This window comes from Chiroxiphia lanceolata, chromosome 8 (genome assembly GCF_009829145.1).
Source record: "Chiroxiphia lanceolata isolate bChiLan1 chromosome 8, bChiLan1.pri, whole genome shotgun sequence".
NCBI classification, from domain to species: domain Eukaryota; kingdom Metazoa; phylum Chordata; class Aves; order Passeriformes; family Pipridae; genus Chiroxiphia; species Chiroxiphia lanceolata.
In genome coordinates, this window is record NC_045644.1 from 17,031,718 (window position 1) to 17,050,524 (window position 18,807).

General features: G+C 36.3%; 1 protein-coding gene across 5 annotated transcripts in view; it reads left to right on the forward strand.

Annotated features, from left to right (window-relative positions):
* Window positions 1–18,807, forward strand: part of PLCE1 (phospholipase C epsilon 1) — a 146,282-nt gene that overhangs the window by 55,933 nt on the left and 71,542 nt on the right. For all 5 annotated transcript variants that reach the window (XM_032694213.1, XM_032694215.1, XM_032694216.1 and 2 more), the window contains exon 3: window positions 7,924–8,215. In XM_032694213.1, the coding sequence (XP_032550104.1) occupies window positions 7,924–8,215 (292 nt within the window). The remainder of the gene's footprint in view (window positions 1–7,923; window positions 8,216–18,807) is intronic.

Sequence of the window (18,807 nt, forward strand, 5' to 3'; positions counted from 1 at the left end):
AACACTGTTAACCCCTGATATTCTGAACAGTGTTTACTGAATTGCATGTATTTCGCTGTAAATGTGTGTTTATAGCTCCATCTTTCTTGCTGATCAGTTGTCAAAACAGCCTTTTACTTCTGTTTCTCGAACACAAATGCAAACCTGCACCAAATGACTGTGTTTTGGCAAGAGTTGCTTCAGGTGACAGTTCTTTTTCTCCTGTTGGTAAAGCTGCAGGCAGGCTAGATGGCAAGTGCCATTGCTGAAACTGCTGTCAGTTCTGCTTTGTGGGGCAGTTGTTGGCTTGCAAAGCCACTTGAAGGGTGACATTCAGATACATCTCCAAATACCGTTGAGTATGAAGAACATGTGTATGTACAAGTATATATAATATTTTATTTTATTTTATGGTTGTTCATACTTTAAGAATGTTGCCCGTTAGCCAAAAAAGTTGGATCACGAGATGCTGGGAGAGAAACCATGGGAATTTTTGAGTTTGACGCCAACTTGCAAAACTGCAGTTGTTTCCAGATAACTGTTTCAGTATTTACTGCAGTGCACCTAGAGATACATGCTGCATTAGAGTGTCATGACAAACAAGAAATCAGAGAAGCTCGAGATAGGTAGTGAATCTCTTGCAAATTTCAGTGATGGTACAATTTAGTAAAGCTTGTGGATGACTTTGTCATCATCTACTTCATCTTGAATAGTAAGTTAGGAATGGAATTTGATTGACCACAGATTTTATCTGTAACCCTACTTGTTCTTATAAAATACCAGAACTCAGTGAGACACATAGCCAAAAATTTGATCAGATCTCTTGGCTTGTGCTTATTTGGTCACAGACGACTAAATACCGTGAAGAAGATAATGTTCTAAGAGTCTGAATGTCTAGCTTTTGTACTCCAAACACTGAAAAATACTTACCAAAATGTTCAGTTTCTTGAAAGGACTTCTGAAGGCCTCACCTATTGGATTGCTAAAGTGAACAAGGCTTTTCAGTGAACAGAGCTAAGAAACAGTGCTGACAGAGCAGACCTTTCTGCTGTAACATCGGCTTTGTCAAACACAGTAATATCCCTTGGCTTTGAAGAACTTGCACAACCATTTTAGATATGGGGCTCTGGCATGTCTTGGTGATAATAGAAACATAATAGAAAGAAAAACAAGTGTATACATTATTCTAGGCATAACAGGAAATGCATTCAGTGTTTATATTTCAGTTCTTGTAATTGATACATAATCAGAAATTGTCACAAGAGATTCATATATTAGAAAGCCCAGGAATTAAAGATTTCTTTCTTCCTGAAAATCAGAGAAGTATACACACTAAAATTGCGATACCTCTTTCTTTGTCTTCCATGAAAGTCATGTAGGAATCGTCAATCTTTGATCTTTTTGAGTGCAGAACATTTGTAGTGAGACACAATTGAACCCTATACTTGGTCACATCCAGTCTCTCCTGCTGTTACTTTCTTTATTTGTTTTAAATGTAATTTTGTGGCTGGAAGCTTTTGAACCCGTGCTTAATGTGTGATAACATTCAACTTCTGTCCTGGAACAGGTTAACTGTCCTGAAACCAACAAATGTTGTAAAATTGCCAAAAAAAAAAAAGGTACATTTACCAATTTTTTTTTATTTTATTTTTTTTTTTTTTTTTTTAGAAAAGGTGTTTTTATATATTTGTAATTTTGCCAAAGGGTTGACTTTTTGCAGGGAAAGTCTGAGTTGGATTGACATTACTTAGAGATGTTTGTTAACTTACTGTTTAATATAAAATATTTTTCCTTTTAGGCAGTCTTTCACCTATATTTTGTTGCAATTAAAGTAAAATATTTTTCAAAGTTTTAGTTGGTGGCTTTAGCAGTAGCAATAGAAGATAGGATACAACCATTTTTGCTGTAGATCTTAAAGTGTTCTTTTATTAAGAGATCTTTTTTTTCCCTTAACATTGCAAATACCCTTCTGTACTGAATCTGGTCTCTTTCTGTCTTCTGAACTAAATTTTATTGTGAATTTCTCTGCAGAGATCTCTGAGCTTTGTGAGTGCAGAAGGGAAGCTGATGAAGGAAGCACTGTAACTGGCTTCAGTAGTGCTGTAAGCAATAAGCAAGTAAACCTTCTCAGTAATGGGATCTCTGGCTTAGGCAGTGCTGTGAAATGGGAAATTTGTTTGGAGCTAGTTTAAGTTGGAAAGCTGCAGTGCTTTTCCAGGATGTCCAAGTGTCTTTGCACCTGGAATGATTACTCAGACTAGATAACTGTAAATGAAAAGTGGAGTATTGGCTGTACTAAATAGTGTGATTCACTTCTATTTTTGCACAGGAAGACTTATTTTTGAAACTATTGAACTAGATTAGAAACAAGGTCAGTAATTATTCTGTTTTGGCCTAGAAATCTGTATGGGTTCTCAAGACTTGCCTTTAAATCCCAGATCAGTGGCAGACCTTTTTTCCTAGATTTCATCATTTCTGCAGATCCCAATAGACGTTTGTTGCAGCATCTTTGAAAGTCAAGCGGTTAACAACATTATTCAGGGAGTATTTAAATGAGTGGTTCTTTCATGATGAATTAGGTCAAAGATAAATGTTGAAAATATTCATGTCCAAAGTGGCTTTTGTATTTGTAACTAAAAGAAATGTTCCTTGGACTACTGGCCTCTCTCTTGTTTAAGCAGAATAATGTTGGGTGGTGCTTTTAGATTACTTAGATGAACAATTTTTCAGGTAAGAATGTTGGGGAAAGTAATTTATTAATAGAAAAGTCATTACAAAATTTGTTTATTTCTACTTCTAATACCATTTTTTCCAAAAGGTGATAATAGTAGGGAGTAATAGGGGACTATTGTTTCATTTTTTTAAAAAAAACCTCAGTCCCACAATATCCGAATATCCTTAGAAGGAACTGGCCACTGACAAGTGCTGGCTCTAGGTAGGCAACATCATTACAAAAAAGCATTTCGTAGTCTATGAGTTTGTACTTCAGCAGTGATCTTGAAATGTCATGTGCTAATCATTGTGGCTGTTGTCATAACCTGAAGGAGATAAAGCTGAGAAAACCCAAAACTTTGGAAATTTGACTGTCGCTATCACCTCTTTTTTAAATTTTATGAGTAAATGCTCCAAGGTGTGATGCTGAAGTGCCATTTTTTAAGACATAAAACTGAAGTATTGATCAGCTGTGCATTAATGCCTCATTCTTCTGTTCTGAGCAAATTCTTATTCTGGTATGTGTGTTTCTCCTTTCAGCCCTCTCCCCTCCATGCAAGTTCACCTGACATATTAGTTTCTTTCTGCCAAAGGTGCTTTCTTCATAACAGACTATATGCTGTTATGGACCATTCCATGCTATAGTTGTTTGAATTACATAGTAGAATAAATACATGTAAAAGCAATTGGAATGGTCCTTGGTCACGTCTTCCAAGGGATCATTGTTAGCTTCATTTGGTCAATATTAGTAAGAGTTTTCTTCTAAAAAAATGTGCAGAGCCTAAATGAAAAATCACCATCAGAATTTCCTCATTTTAATGTAATTTTTCTTGGAACAGAACAAATTTGGAAAGAGCAGCATTTCCTGTGATGCTAATTGTGTTTAGACTTGTATGTTCTGTAAAACCTTTGTGTTTTCAAAGGAGATACTTAAGTGATCTTTAAGGCATACTGTCCTGAGTGTTACTACTTGTTAATATACCATTCTGGTTTACAGGCATTTAAAATTCCTTTAAAAACATGCAACAAATGAAGGCTTTGTGTCGCAGGAAGGCTGGGCATGGGCTGTCAGCAGCCCTCCATCACAAAAGCACTCTGTGGGTGAACAGCCAGGAAATCAGACTGAAATGCATAGTACCACCTGAGCATACACACACACACCTCCTGCATTTCAGCATTTCATTTTGGTCATTCAGGATATATTGATTGATGTTTTTAGAGAGAGTTTGGACAGATGCAGTAAAATATTAAAGCCCCATTACACCCTGTTTTCTCTTATTTTTATAGCGTATCAATAAGCATCGTTTTCAACGACTGTTCTTTGTGATGAACTTCTTGGGTACACATATTCTTTATTATTATAATAAAGTTAGAGAAATTAAGCTTGCCCTCTTATAATGGGAATTTTTGGTGGGGATAATTCCAGTTTTGGGGTTTCATATGCACTAAGCATCTGCTTGATGTTTGGCAACATGATAATATGCCTCCAAGTTTTAAGCTAAATACCTGAGGCAGAAAAAATACGAAAAGAGAAAGAAAAGATCACAATAAAAGATGCACGTATGTTTAAGTAAGAAATCAGAACAATTATTTTTTATGAACTGCCATATCCAATATTTGCAGTACAGCAGCACCCTTGAACTCCAGCTAAATTTTGGGGAAATATCTGTTGTAAACTGTAGGGCAATAAGGAGCTACGGTGTTTAGGTTTCTGCCATTTCTGCGTAGTAAGCTTAATGTGTATGGAGAAAAGGACATATTGCAATTTGCAGTTGCAGTGATGGTTAAACAGGAAAAAAGTAAGAGAAAAGTAAGGAATAGTTTCAAGACCACCATGAGTTACTTGTTCTTATAGTTATTTTTAAAGATATTTTTAATATCTTGACAAAATATGTCTGTTGTCACTGTAAGAAAGTTTTATTGCCTGAAGGTTATCAATAAGTTAACTTGCAGATACCATTTTAAGTTACTACAAGCAAAACTAAGGTTTTTTTTAAAGTAAAGTTTTGATGATTTGTTGCATACATTATTAAGAGCTGAAAAATCTGTTTTTCCATTTATTTTCCAAATATGGACTTGGTTGTAGGATGGAATTCTGCCTGAATTTAATCTTTATTTTAATGCTAATTTTCATTTTGAATTCGAGGATGGAGATTTTTTTGTAGTAGTCTGAAAAATTTTATGTTGAAAATAATTTTCATTTTCCTTTTACTTACCGTTAAAATCTGCCTAAAAAAATAGAAAAAAAGTAAAAATCTATTGAAGCCATAGTATACTTTCATTGGAATGTTGGTGTATGTGGAGTTTCCTGTTTCAGCTTATTTCTTATTTTAAAAGTATTTTGGGAAAAAAAGATAAAAGAAAAAGTGTTAGAATGCACACTTTTGTTGTCCAAAGTAAATCTTGAAGTACTATAGTTGCGTATAAACGTTACCATTTACATGTGTGCTCACTGCAGTACATTTAATATCACAACACTTTTAGATTCAGATACTGTCCCAAGTTTCTTGTGAGTTACTGCTTGATATGTAGTAGGTGAGACATGGCAGCATCAGACTGCAGATGGCTTTGAAATCTTTAATTTGGTATGTAAGGCAAAAGTGAATCAAGAGTGATATGCCCTTGTGAATCGTTGCTTTTTGACAGGTAGCTGTCAGTTTAGTGCCGTATTTTACTCTTGTTTGTTCACATTCTTGTTTGATTATGTTAGTAATTCTTTGGTAGTGATACGGATCAATATAACTCCATCTGCGAGGATGAACTGTAAGCCCTGGCTTGGAATAAACTTCTCTGTCTCCCAGGCAAGGTTAAGGTTCCCCCAGTTCCCCGGTGCAAACTTTCTGAAAGGTGATTTCCCCTATCAGTTACCTGAGAGATATGTTGCTATTCTGATTGTTTCAGTTCTTTTCAGTGGCTGACAAGTATACGCATTGTATTTTTTCTGTATTTTTTTGTAACCTCATCAGTGTGCAGCAGGGGTAACACATGCAGAACTTTAATACATGAAAACAAACAGAATTTGAAAATGTTACATGAAGTGCAGAGTCTTTGGAGACAACTAGTGCCCTGAAGTCTACTTTATACAGAAGAGATTAACACCATTATTCTATGTATAATCTCTCCAGCAAAACACTGTCGCCGACTTCTGTCAACAAATGGTTTCTTTGCTTTGGCAGCTGAAAGAAATTTTAGTTGTGTAGGCAACAGAACATGCCTTTATAAGTTGCAGAACCCAATTTTAAAAATATTTTGGATGGTAACTGCAGTTTTGAGAAGTTAAATTATATTCATTAACTAAATATTTTTTTAAACAAGCTAAAAAGACTAATTATGTCTGCTGTGTGTGACACACTCATAATCCAGGCATAAGGCAGGTTTACTATTTCACAGTACACCTTTTGAAAAGGTACTGTTTCTTGCAGACACTTATTTGATTAAAAGATCTGCACATATCCCATCCACTTTGAGTGCGCTTGCTTTCTGAATAATGGTAGAGATGTGTTCTTACTGACAGTCTGAGTCCATAAAATTCATATACCAAAAAAAAGAAGACAAAGATGCTCAAGCAGAGGTGTAATGTTTCTAGAAGCCTCAGACCAAACAAATTCTGGAATATTTGCAGGGAGAGGAGAAAAAAGATATATACCACGGCATTTCACTGTGTAAGGTTACAGAAGCCATATTTTAATGGAATTGAGTTATATAGCCATAGTCAACATGTGAAAGTTTTGATTTTTGTTTTATGTTAATAAATACATCAGTGTTCTCTTTCAAATAATTGAATTACATTACTAATTAATAATTATATTTTCAATATAAAATTTTACTGTTTTCCCCAAGAAACGGTTAATACAAAAATTAAAGCTAAGATAACAAATATGTGCTTTAATATACTGGATGGTATTTGATTTTCTGCAGTTTATTTACCTGGATGAAAAGTAAATGTCATCATTCACAGCTTCTGTTACTGGAGGGTCAGATCCCTTGTGGGAGCAGGGCATTCGAACCCTCCTCAGTTACAGGGTAGATCCCAGTCTTAGGGCAGAAGTGGATGGGTGTGCAGATCCCTGAACCAGGAGCCACTTCACTCCTTGGATACATGGCTGGGCACGTGTATGTCCTGTGGTGAGGGTGCCAGTGCCTCTGACATGTGGCGTGCACGGACTGTGCAAACAGTTTCTTATCATCTGACTGAGCACATGTGTGCTTGCTTTGTAGGAGTGGATGCTGTTTTGCTGTTTCTGCCATGTTGATGGATAGCTGTAATTTGTTTATGTGTGGGGAAGGATGGCAATGAGAAACAAGGCATTAATTACAAAAAACTATCATGAAGTCATCAGCTTATTTCTTCTTTGCATGTAAGAACTGATGGGGAACAACCTCATGAAAATTGTCATAGCACCTGTCCTAGTGACAGTTAGTGACCTTTCCCTGTATTAATTTTTAGTTTGGTAGTTTGCACTTTGTAATTACCAAGCACAGATCATTGAAACAAATTCTTAATGTTAATCAGTAAGTCAGCATACAAGAATGAAAAGAATCAAGGCTCTCCTTGTATACTAAATGAAAAGATTTCTTCCAGATTCTTGCTTTGATCATTAGACTCTTTTAAATAAGCAAACATTACTTAGTTGCTAAGCCACAGGCTGAAGTTCATTAGTGTGTTATCACAAATATTGGAAAAAGAGTACTAAACCAATATTAGATGGAGGACCTGTGCGTAGGCTGGAAGTAACGCAATGAACGTGACACCAGAACATTTTGAAAGAGGGCTCAGAGTGCTTAAAACCATTTCTGTTTGCAAAACCCCACCCCACTCAGCAAGAAAAAGTGCCAACCCTGAGTTGATCTGTTTTTTCTGCTACTGATATCTTTTAAGAGTTTTCTGGAAGGACAGTAGATTTAATAGTCTTATAAGCAATTTTGTGCATATTCTTTGTTTTAAATGTCAACCAGGTATATTGATGTGGCCTTTTTTTAGTCTAATGGTTATCCTTAAAACTGGTTTTCATTAGAATGCTTGTAACCATAGATTGAAAGCCAGAATGACATCTTATTTAAATACCCTTTTTGGGACCTCAGCTCAAAATCCTAACAAATCAGTTGTGGATACATAGATCTTGCAGGTTGTTCAACTTTACAGGATGGTCATGGTCATTTGGAATTGTTTGGTGTTCTTTGTATTATCTTAAGCAAATGAACTAACAGTCTATGCTTTTGCATTCTTCACAGATCTTCAGTACAGTGAGAGAAGAAGAGGAGGGAGCAGAAGATATTTTTGAATATATTCCTCATCTTCGGAGAAAGCTCCCAACATTTATTACAGTCTGTATTTGCAAAGATGATGGGTTTTGTGTAAAACCATGTGTAGCAGATGCTTACTGTCAATATCGTGCCACTTTACAGAGGACTGCACTCTCTAACTATATAACTGGTGCTTTACTAGAAGCAACTACATCATTAGGAGCAAGAAGTGGTCTTTTAAATATCTTTGGAGGATCAACTGGAAGAACAATGCTTAAAGGTAATGAAGATTTATTTTTTTGACCCCTATCCTCTTTAAATATAGGGTGAATTGCAAAATTATTAATACTATATAATATTCTGTAGTTTATGTACTCATATATGAAGTTAACAGTTAAAAAAGGTTTTCATGTTTTCAGATGTTTTCCTTCATAATCATTATGTGTCATAATAACTAGATGTGTTAGTTTAGTAAACTAAAATGCATGCTAAACTGAATAGATTCTTATTACAAAACAAACACCTTTTCAGGCTTTTTTTTCTTGTTGGAATCTGTTCTGCCTGCATCCAAATTTAATGCCTAAGCAATTGTTTTTAGAGTGTTCCTCATTTGCCAAGTGCTCTTGCTCACGGGCTGACTTAGTTCAGGACCTGAGAAATGAATATGTACTCTATGTGGTTGTTATTGTTGTCATTATACAGCTAGCTGTCAGCATAGCACTGTGTGGTTAAGTATGTACAATTCACTACTGATTTATTGTTGATCTTTTCTTGGATCCATCATCTTTCTAGTATTGGATCATTTCAAATAATGCAGGTATTGTGTATTTGGAAAATGCCTGTTGGAGGATGGATGTTGCATATTAAATTTCCATGCTGATCATCTTCCTGTGTAGTAAGAATACCCATATTTGATTTAGTTTGATCAATTTTGGAAGTTAAACAGACAAAAGAATTCTTGGTACAAATGCATTGCATTAAAAGATGGTTTTGCACAGAATGTACATTATCGATTAATTTTTAATTAATGCCTAGAATATTTCATAAGTTACTCAAGCATTTGGAGATTTATCGTCACCTGATATACCCTAACAAAAGAATGTTGTATGTCAGTCATACAGTGGTAGAAGTGATGCTTGTGGATATTATGATTTGCCCAACTTTAACAGGAATATGACAAAATCAGTGCGTAATTCTCAGTGGTCGCTTAACTAATGCAGATACTGACCTCATTTTTTCCAATAATGGTATAGTTTATGCTTGGATATGGTTGTCTTATTTTTATCCCCAAGAGTGTCCCTTCCTAGTTTTAATTACTCTCTCTTTAGATGAATCAAATGGGAGAGACACTAAAATACTGTAAGAAGGACAGGTACAGATGGCAAACTGTAGCATCTGAATGAATTTCAGTAGTATGTTGAGCAACGTTACTAAGCTTCACATACACTCATTGTCTGTGGGAGACAGAGATATGTACAGTACAGTGTCCTATTTTGGCAGGGTTTTTCTTTTTATTTTGTTTGGGTTTTATTTGTTCTGGGTAGAGAGTGCTTTAGAAGAATAAGTATATACATTCCTCTGACAGCTCGGAAAGCAAGGTTAAAAGAACTGAGTCATGTGCTTTAGAACTGAGCTTTGAAATTGGAAGCAGCAGCAGACGCCCTGATCTGCTGATATGGCTGCATCTTTTTGTGGAGGCTGGGCTAGTGACTGCACGTGAGTGCTCTGTGTACGAGCACACTTTGCACTGCACACTTTGGGGATCTCTGTGGTGGCAGTGTTATGTGGTGTACATTTTTGTTGTTGGATTCTGAACCAAAGGGTGTGAGACATTAGAGAAAAAGCCGAGGTCTGGAACTTGAATTGCAATTCCACTGACAACCTGTGTAGATAGCAGAGATTGTATTTACTGTAGTGGTCTAGGCATGATTTACTGTACTGGTCTCTGTTTAAGGAAGAAATATGCTGCAGCTTTAGGATATTTTCTGATGTGGAAGGTTCATGTTCAGTTATACTGTGATCCTTTCTGAAAGCATTTACATAGTGTTACTTAATGATGTTACTATCTGAGCCATTAGCATTAGCAAGGAACCCAGCCGTATTCTGAATTCAGAGTTGCAGTTATCATTCATGGGTGTGTACACTTTAAGAAAGAAATTGTCCTGTCCATATAGATTGATAAAAAGGTTATTTGTATCTGTTCATCATCTTTTCCTGTGGCTGGATTTAACCTCAGGCATAAGCTAATGGTTGTTTGGAGGCATTGAAAAGGGAATATATTGATTCTGGTTGTTGTGGTTTAACCCTAGTAGGTAGCACCATGCTGCCACTTGCTCCCCCACAGTGGGATGGAGGAGAGAATCAGAAGAGTAACAGTGCAAAAATGCATAGATTGAGCTGCAGACAGTTTAGTAGATGAAGGAAAAGTCGTGTGCACAAGCAAACCAAAATAAAGAATTAATTCACTACTTCCAATCAGCAGGTAGGTGTTTAACCCTTTCTGTGAAAGCAGGGCTCCATCATGTGTAACAACTTCTTGGGAAGACAGAGACTTTAACTACAAATGCCCTTCCTACAATTTCTCCCAGCTTTTATTGCTGAGCATGATGTATGGTATAGAATATACATGTATATGCATATGGTGTAGAATATCCCTTTGGTCAGTTGGTGTCAGCTGTCTTGTCTGAGAAACAGAAAAGGCTGAAGATGTGTAAGCACTGTCCAGCAGTAGCTGAAACATCCCTGTGTTATCAACAATGTTTTGGTCACAAATCTAAAAACTCTTCTATTACCAGTAAGAAAAAGAAAATCTGGTTTGTGCAACTGTGTTGATCTCTAGTACACCACTATGTGGGAGAATGAAGTTTTTGTGGTAAGAAAGTCACAAACCATGTAGTAAATTAGAGCTCTGACCAGTAACTTACGTTCTGATGCACAGGGTACAGAGAGTGGTTGGACTCCTGAATTCCAGTGAATTGCTCTAACGGGCAGCCCATGTACACAGTGTGTGGCAACATATCCAGTCTTATTCCGGGGGCATGCAATATGACAGCACATACGAACCATTTCACTACTTTTCCTTCAATATGTTTACAATTTCTGGAGATAAAGTTCAGCACTCTCTTGCACAGTCTGTTTAAAGAGGAGCCCATAACTCTAATGAGAAGCACCTTCATGATTTAAAAGGAAGACTTCTCAAAAACTTTATACTCTCTATACTATATATATAGTTAGGACTTTTATGTAACATCTGCCCTGGAAATAGGGACCCTACAAACAGCAAGTCCCTAATGTTGGGATAGCCTCCTGGGTTTATGCCTCCCTAGCACCAAGCACATTGTGAGTTCTTTGTGTTCAGTCCTTCAGGAGTTACTTAGTGACCTATGCAATGAACCTTACAGTCACAAGCAGTCCAGCTCCAGGGAATACTGTTGTAAGGTTTTGCTCGGTAGCTAAGGGCCTTAAATACTCTGAGTCCCCAGAGCTAGGATGGTTTTGTGGGCAGATCAGCCAGTGTTAGTTCCACAGAAGGCTTCCAAACATACCAGACCTCCTAAGCCAGAATTCCCAGTCACATGGATCTGAGACTGAGAGTCTTTAAAAACTCATGTTGTAGGGCCTGCTGTGTAGGAGACTCATCTCTTGGGCCTGGAGCAGTGAGCCTGCAAGCCCTGCTCTCAGATGGCTCACAGAGCTGCCAGGCTCCCCCGGATGAGGAGCTGCAACTCTGGTCCTGGTAGCACAGGGACAGTCTGAGAGTGGACTCCCGGGAACTACAGATGCCTGGAGTTCCCACAGCTGGTCAGTGACATTCACATCCTTGTCAGCATCTTTGTTGCTACAGAGAACATAATTTTCACATATGAATACTGAAGATATTTAGGCTACACTGTTTTAGTACGTCTGTGTGTAACTCAGAATTTTTGGTTAGCAAAAAGTTTTGAGAGTGTCTTTCAGTGGGATTTGGATTGAAACCAGATTTTTTTCCTGTAGGAAGGAAATCCTGTTTCTCAGCCTGTTCTGTTTCTTAAAAATTGATTGTTACAGAAGTTTACTCATAGTTGTGAATGGGCCAGAACTTTCACTGGAATCATATTTGAGGGGCCAGTCATTATCACAGTTTATGTGGTGTTGACATTTTTATATAGAAAGTGAAAAAAAAGGTTTGTGTCTTTCTTAAAGAAGGAACTAGAATATGTGAAAATGTTTGTACTTTACGTTTGATACCTAAATCTAGAGTCATAGTTGGAAAGAAACTTGTAATCTTCCCTCCCCTGCACCCCAATAACTTGTGTTTGTAATCTAAGAAAAAGGAAAGGGAAATAGAAAGAGGTGTCTGAGGATGGAGCAGACTGCAATCATTTCATGTCAATATTCTTTTCACTTTAGCATCTTTCAAAGCTGTTCAAGTCTGATGCCAGTTTCTTTGATATAAATCAGACTAAGTGTTTGATCATTGTTGTTCATCTTCCAGACAAAACTCAACAGGACTTGTTAAATATACAACAGCAGTTTTTGACCAAGAATGGAAGGAAACTAATTTGTCATGAACATGGAGGCAGACTGCATTGATCTTAAGAAAACCTACTTAATTCATCCCACAGAATTTAGAGATGACCCTTTTTCTGTAATCAGACTTTGCCATCTGCAAACAGGCAGCAAACAGGTGCCCAAGTCTCTGGGGCTTTTCCCACTGCTGTTTTTTGTACCCTTTGCATGAGGTGTATTGTTACAGTATTGGGGAAATTCCAGGGTCCCAGAAGTTGGGGCAGTTGTCTGATAGCTGTATGTCAGTCATGGTGATAACAAGCTTGACGTACACAGATATAGAAAGGCCAGCATGATTTAGCTGGTCTGTGTATGTTTGGGCACAAAGGTTAAGACCCTCTAGAGTGAGGGATAAATCCAAATGAGCTGAAATTAAGACCTGAAAAGACAAAATGTGTCTTAGGCTCAGAGTCTATGGTAAGAATATGAGTCATGCAATACACTGTAGGAGAGGAAATCAAATACAGAAGATAGATCACACGGTATGTAGATAATGTGACCTGAGGCAAGAGTGTGAGTCAGATGACAAGGATTTTATGCCTGCTGTGTTGCCTCCAAGAGGTATATCAAGGAGAGCAGGAACACGTACAGATCACCTGGTTAGGAAGAGAATGAAGAGGGACATCGCAGGAAGTACAGATCAAGGCTGAGATGGCAGGATGGAGGAGAAAGATTTTGGAGGACAGCTGTAAATCTAGGGACATCTGGGACTGTCTGGAGCTGGCTATGATGATTGTCTCTGTAAATTGGCAGAAGGGAAAGATCACTGCCATCAGTCTCTTGAACCTGTCACTGTCTGGCCAGGCCTGGTTGCAGCCAGATTGGTCAGAGGGATAGTAGAGAAAGACTTAAGGAGGATCCTTGCCAATATTAATTTAACAAAAACTTCCTTGAATCTATCGTGTTTAATACATTATAGGGACAAAGATTTAAGTTCTGCCAGTATAGCTTGTCTTGCCCTTATAGTCTTCTTTCTGGGTTCAATAGGGTGTATTACTGCAAGATAGGCACATAATTGAACCAGGCAGTAGATTGAAGTTAACCAGTATAAATAATCTAAGTAAAAGAATTAAAAATATTTTCATCTGTAAAATTGCTCCTTTGGGCATAACAGGTATCATACTCAAGATACAGGAAGGTACATGTCTGTATGGATCTGGATATCCTAACCTGTGTATAGGGCTAAGCTGTTAAGAAGCAGAACTGAGTTTCAGGTGATCTTATATAGATTTCAGTTCCAATAGTACAATTTTGTACAGTTTTGGTACATTGATGATCCTTTAACTTGTATATCTGGGTCTCAGCTTACAGCAATATTTTTGCCAGTAGTCTATAGCTGTTATTTCTACCACAAGAAAGTAACGAGTTTAAATACATCACACGAGTCTGTGTTATTAGAGGCTTGTTTTGAGGAAGGGAATGAAGAACATGCTAAGGTCTGTGGATGAAAACTGAGAGAGCAGAAGTTTGTGCAGTGATGTTTGTTTTAAAATCAGATTTTTTTTTTAAATGAGAACTAATTAGTCTTTAGAAAAAATGAAATGGGATTCTAAGTGCAGATAGTTAATCCCTGAACTGCTTATTATTGTTTATTATTTTAAAGATCTGAACATTTGTTTGAATGGGCCTTGTAAAAGTAGTGTCCATGGGAACTTCTAAAGTGCAGAATGGAACTTTTTTTGGTATGTTTATGTTAGCATGTCAATCATGAGCATAAAACCCCAAGGACACAAGCATTAATATGACTCTAGTCATCTGAAAGATTCCCTTGAAGTCTTGTTTCTAGGAAACGAATTAGGAGAAAAATCCACTTTAGTAGGATAATGCTGTTTTATTTCTCTCCAGACACATTTGGGTTTTTTTGTTAAATTCTGTGATATACTGTACAGTTTTCTTTGCAGAATTGAAAACATTCTGATTTTTTTCTTTAGGTTTTCAGATATTTGCTTTTATAACTAGTGAAAAATTTTTTAGTATTGAACCTATAATGGCAAGAAATGTTTAATTTGATGGTTTATTTTGTATTTTTGTAGTCAAATAGCATTAATGAAATTGATATTTATAAATAAAATTAATTTTAAAGTTCGATATTGTATCCCCATGGGCATCCATATATTATCATATTTAACAGACGTTTTTCGGAAATCTAAGTGTACTGGTTTTCAGCTGGAAGTTGGAAACAACACTAAATGGTCATTCTTCCAATTAAGAAAGAATATGCTTGTATTGTCAATGAAAAAATAATGGTGTGTTGGCCACGTTCCATGATCATTCCTCCAGTAGAGAGTTTTCAGACAAGACGTATATTCCGCCGTATAAACAAAGTGTCTCTGAGTGTACTGCTCACATTCCAGTTCTGCACGGATCGTTCTCTCGCACTTCCTGGGGAAATGGAGAAAGGTTCCTTGTGGCAGTGTATTGTTTTTCAGTCTTGTGTACTCTAGCAAATTTCATAACAAACTTTTCACTGATGTAGTCCTGCTGCTCGTGAAAGTGATGTAAACTGTGTGTAGACAAGGCTAAGGTTAGAAGGAAGAAAAGAAGGCTTAAAAATGCTTGGTAATGACGGTGGGATCAAGGCAGAGTTTTGGTGTCTGCTTATTTCATGAACACAGATGCAGTCTGAAGGCTATGCTGTCTTTTTAATTCCCCCTGTTTGTAATTTCTGTACTGTTAATCACACTTCTGGAAGCCTCAGGGAGTTTTCCTCCTTCTTTGCCTCTCAAAGAAAGTGTTTTGGACGGTTGCCTAAGTCATAACCCATTGTCCCATTAAAGCTAATGCTATTGCCTTTTATTAGAGTCACTAGTGCAGAGAGCATAATAGCTGTAAAGGTAGGGCATTTGCTAATAAAGTAACCAGTGTCATGGTTTTTGTAATGCTTCAGCTGAAGTTTCCTAAAACAAAAGTAATTCTGTTTATTACTTTTGGCCTGTTTAAACAACACTGATATAAATATAACTTGTACAAAAGCTTGGGTATAGGCTAACTTATTTCTTAATATATTTAAAGACAAAAATCCAGCAGAATTAAAATCATTCTTGTTTATAACTCTGCTGTCAAAATCCAGTGCTTTTAGTCTTAGCAGGATGTATGCTCATCCTTAATTTCTAAACTTCCTTCCATTCGAATCCTAGTGTTTCAGCTTTTATCTGGGGAGGTGGGTAACCTGACCTTTCGGTGAGCCAGCCAAATGCATGTCTTCTTCATGGCTTACACAAGGCATGTCAGTTATGCATTTTGCCACAGTTTGTAGCTTTAAACTGAGCAGCTGTTGCCTGACTGTTAGTTTGGACAAGTGCAGCGTGCAGACTTTTTGTGGTACTGGAAGTACCTGCTCTTCTGGCATTTTAGGAGGAATCTAAGATTCAATGGAAGGCACGTTTGCTGGTAAGATTTGCCTTTCTGTGGCCTGTAGCACACGGTTCTGATTACATGTAGGTAGTTAAATGAAAGTGATAATTTTATTTCCAGAGTTAGAAGTAAATTAGGTGGCGGTTTTCTAATCTAATGTTAGATCTGTAATGGCCGTGTTCAATAACGGTGTTTTAAGGACACAAAACTGTTTCTAGGTGGAAAAAGAAGTAAGAATTTAATACAAATTATGTGAAATAATGTCTTAAATGTGTATTTTGTATTTCAACTTGCTTGAAATGGAATGCAATATAAATATTTTAAGTAATTTAGGTAAAGTGCTTTGCATTTATTCGATTCACACTGCAACTATTTCAATATTAAATTATGTTGTGATACATTCCTCTGTTTCTTATTTCACAAAAAACAAGTGACTATTACTAAAAATGCTGGACAAAATATAAATGTCAGTACTTTTAAAAGTACTGGAACCAGGTAATTATTTTTTTTCCTGAAGTTTATAAATGACTCAAATATTATAAGTAAGTACTGTGTTTTTTAATATAAATCCACTGCTGCTTTTTCCTTGCATGGGCTTTTCTTCCTAGATCTTCCATATACAAGTTTATAACTTGCAACCAATTTGTCTTTTGTGGTTGCTTAAGACAGTTCATTTTTTTTGCCTTTCTGAATGACATGAGTGCATAGCAGCATGCAAAAGCGATGCTTTGCTACTAATTGGTCATAAAGAAATTTGCATATTTTTTTTTTAGACCTGCATATGTAACTTGAATGAATGTTCATATTATTTTACTCTGTGAAAGGAATGTCTTTTATGTGGTAACACTCCCATTTCCCTAATCTGGCTGTTAACTAAAGGCTATGACAAACATTCGCCATTCAAAGTGATATCATCCCATTCTGATGGAAAGGTTGTCTTGGTTGTCAACACCGTTATTTTCATCTCAGTGATTTAGACAGCACAGAAAAAAAAAAAGTGCCCTGATATCTGTATTAATTGCAAAATAATGGTGTTTTTAATCTGTTTATTCAGACAGTGATAACAAATCTAAGATACCTTGTAATATTACCAGAAAGGGAGGGAAAATTATTTTAATTAATTTCAAGTCAGAGCCTGCCTTTGATAGGCTGTTTTGTAGTGGTTTTAGCTTTGGTTAGAGATAGAATGGTGTAAGAATTTTTCTAAAAAATAAGATGATATGAGGATTTTTCTTAGGGCATAATTGGTTTAGTATTTATTTAAGGGGCTTCATATTGACATAGTTTTCTGATGTTTAAGTATTTCCTTTGGAAATAATGGTTATGTATAAAAGAAGCATTGCTACAGATTTTAATAATTCTGAAATAAATGATTTGCCAGTGAGATTTATCAAGCACTAACTGAAAATATTTCAAAGCAACAGTAAAAGAACTAGAAATAAAATTTGATACTATCTTTAATTTCTTCTTGTACTTAATTTTAAGGGCTCTGCACAGTTGTACAACAATTATATGTTTGTATCCTGCATTTCCTGTGGACTCGGTACAACAGATTTCATGCACATTTTCAACTTTCTTTATGAAGTGTTGAGGTCTTCTAGGGATAGATCTGATGCTGTTGCATTAACTCTCCTCTCTTTGCCACGATCCATGGGCAGGAGTGGTGTCCTTTGAGAGCGTTTTTCTTTGAGGTGAAAAAAGAATTCTCAGTCTGGAAAACCTATTGCTTCATATGCCTTGATTACCTTACTGTTAGCTTCGGAAAAGATTTGATCTGAAATTGTTCCCCTGCTCAGACTTATGAATCTCTTCAGAGAAATGGAGCAAAAATTTCTTTAACGTGGACATTTCCTTTTAAAAGTGGAGTAGTTATTGAAGTACCATAAATATGGTACTTATTTTAAAAATTCCTATAAGATTTTTTTCAAATAAATTGCTCTTGTTCTGAGTTTCTAGAAGTTTCAAATGGGAATTCAGAAGAATTCAGATTTGAAACACTGTTAGTCTTTGGGACTTGGTCCCAAAAATAGCCATACCTAAAGCCATTAAACTACATGGGTTTTTTTTCTACTGAACTTTGTGTTCAGGAAAATCATTACCATTTCCTTCTACCTCCAGCTGTGGAACTGCAGCCACTGGAACTGTATTGAGACTTTTGCAGGTCTCAGTAGGGCAAAACGTGCCAAATGTCTAAGTTTATTTTCAGGTGCCCAACAATCCTGAGCTGCACAAGGTCATGGTAGAATTTGTAGGTTAAAAAACTTCATATATCTTTTCAGAGATGTTTAAAATGTTGTTTTTATTGGTGGATAAATTAAACAAAATATACTGTTAGCAGAACTGCAATAAACCGTTATGGCATTAATAATTCAAGCAAAGAAACCAGTGCAGTAACTAATTTAAACTTAAAAATATTTTTTAAATGATTCGTGTGGTCAGAAAAGAATGCTTTTGCCATATTTGCTGAGAAAAGTTAGTTCTGGGTTTGTGTTAATGTAGGCACTTGACTGAGAAAATATAATTAACATTTTAGAAACTTACTTGTGGTGTCTGCTTTAAAGCACCGTGAAATAGCTTTGTTATTATTTAAGTTTAACAGTGTCTTCAATTTGACAGAGAAAATGAACCTTAAAAGTAGAATTTTTTTCTAGGTTGTAGGTCTTCATAATATGCTGTTCTGTAACTGCCATGAAGTAGAAGGGATCAAATTAGATCATGCAGTTCATGTTTACCTTATGGGTACAGAATTTGTGAATGTAAACCTCCTAACAGCTAACAACAAACCATTCAAATATGTGCATTGAACACAAAAAAGGAAAGGTGCTGGCTTCAGGTACTGGTTGTTTTGAAGATGGTGGTAGGATTTGCATACAAGCTTAGTGTATTCAGGTATTTTCCATAACCATATATAGAGTGAATTGCTCTAAAAAAGAGAATAGGGAGAAATGAAAATATATTTAGAATTCTTAT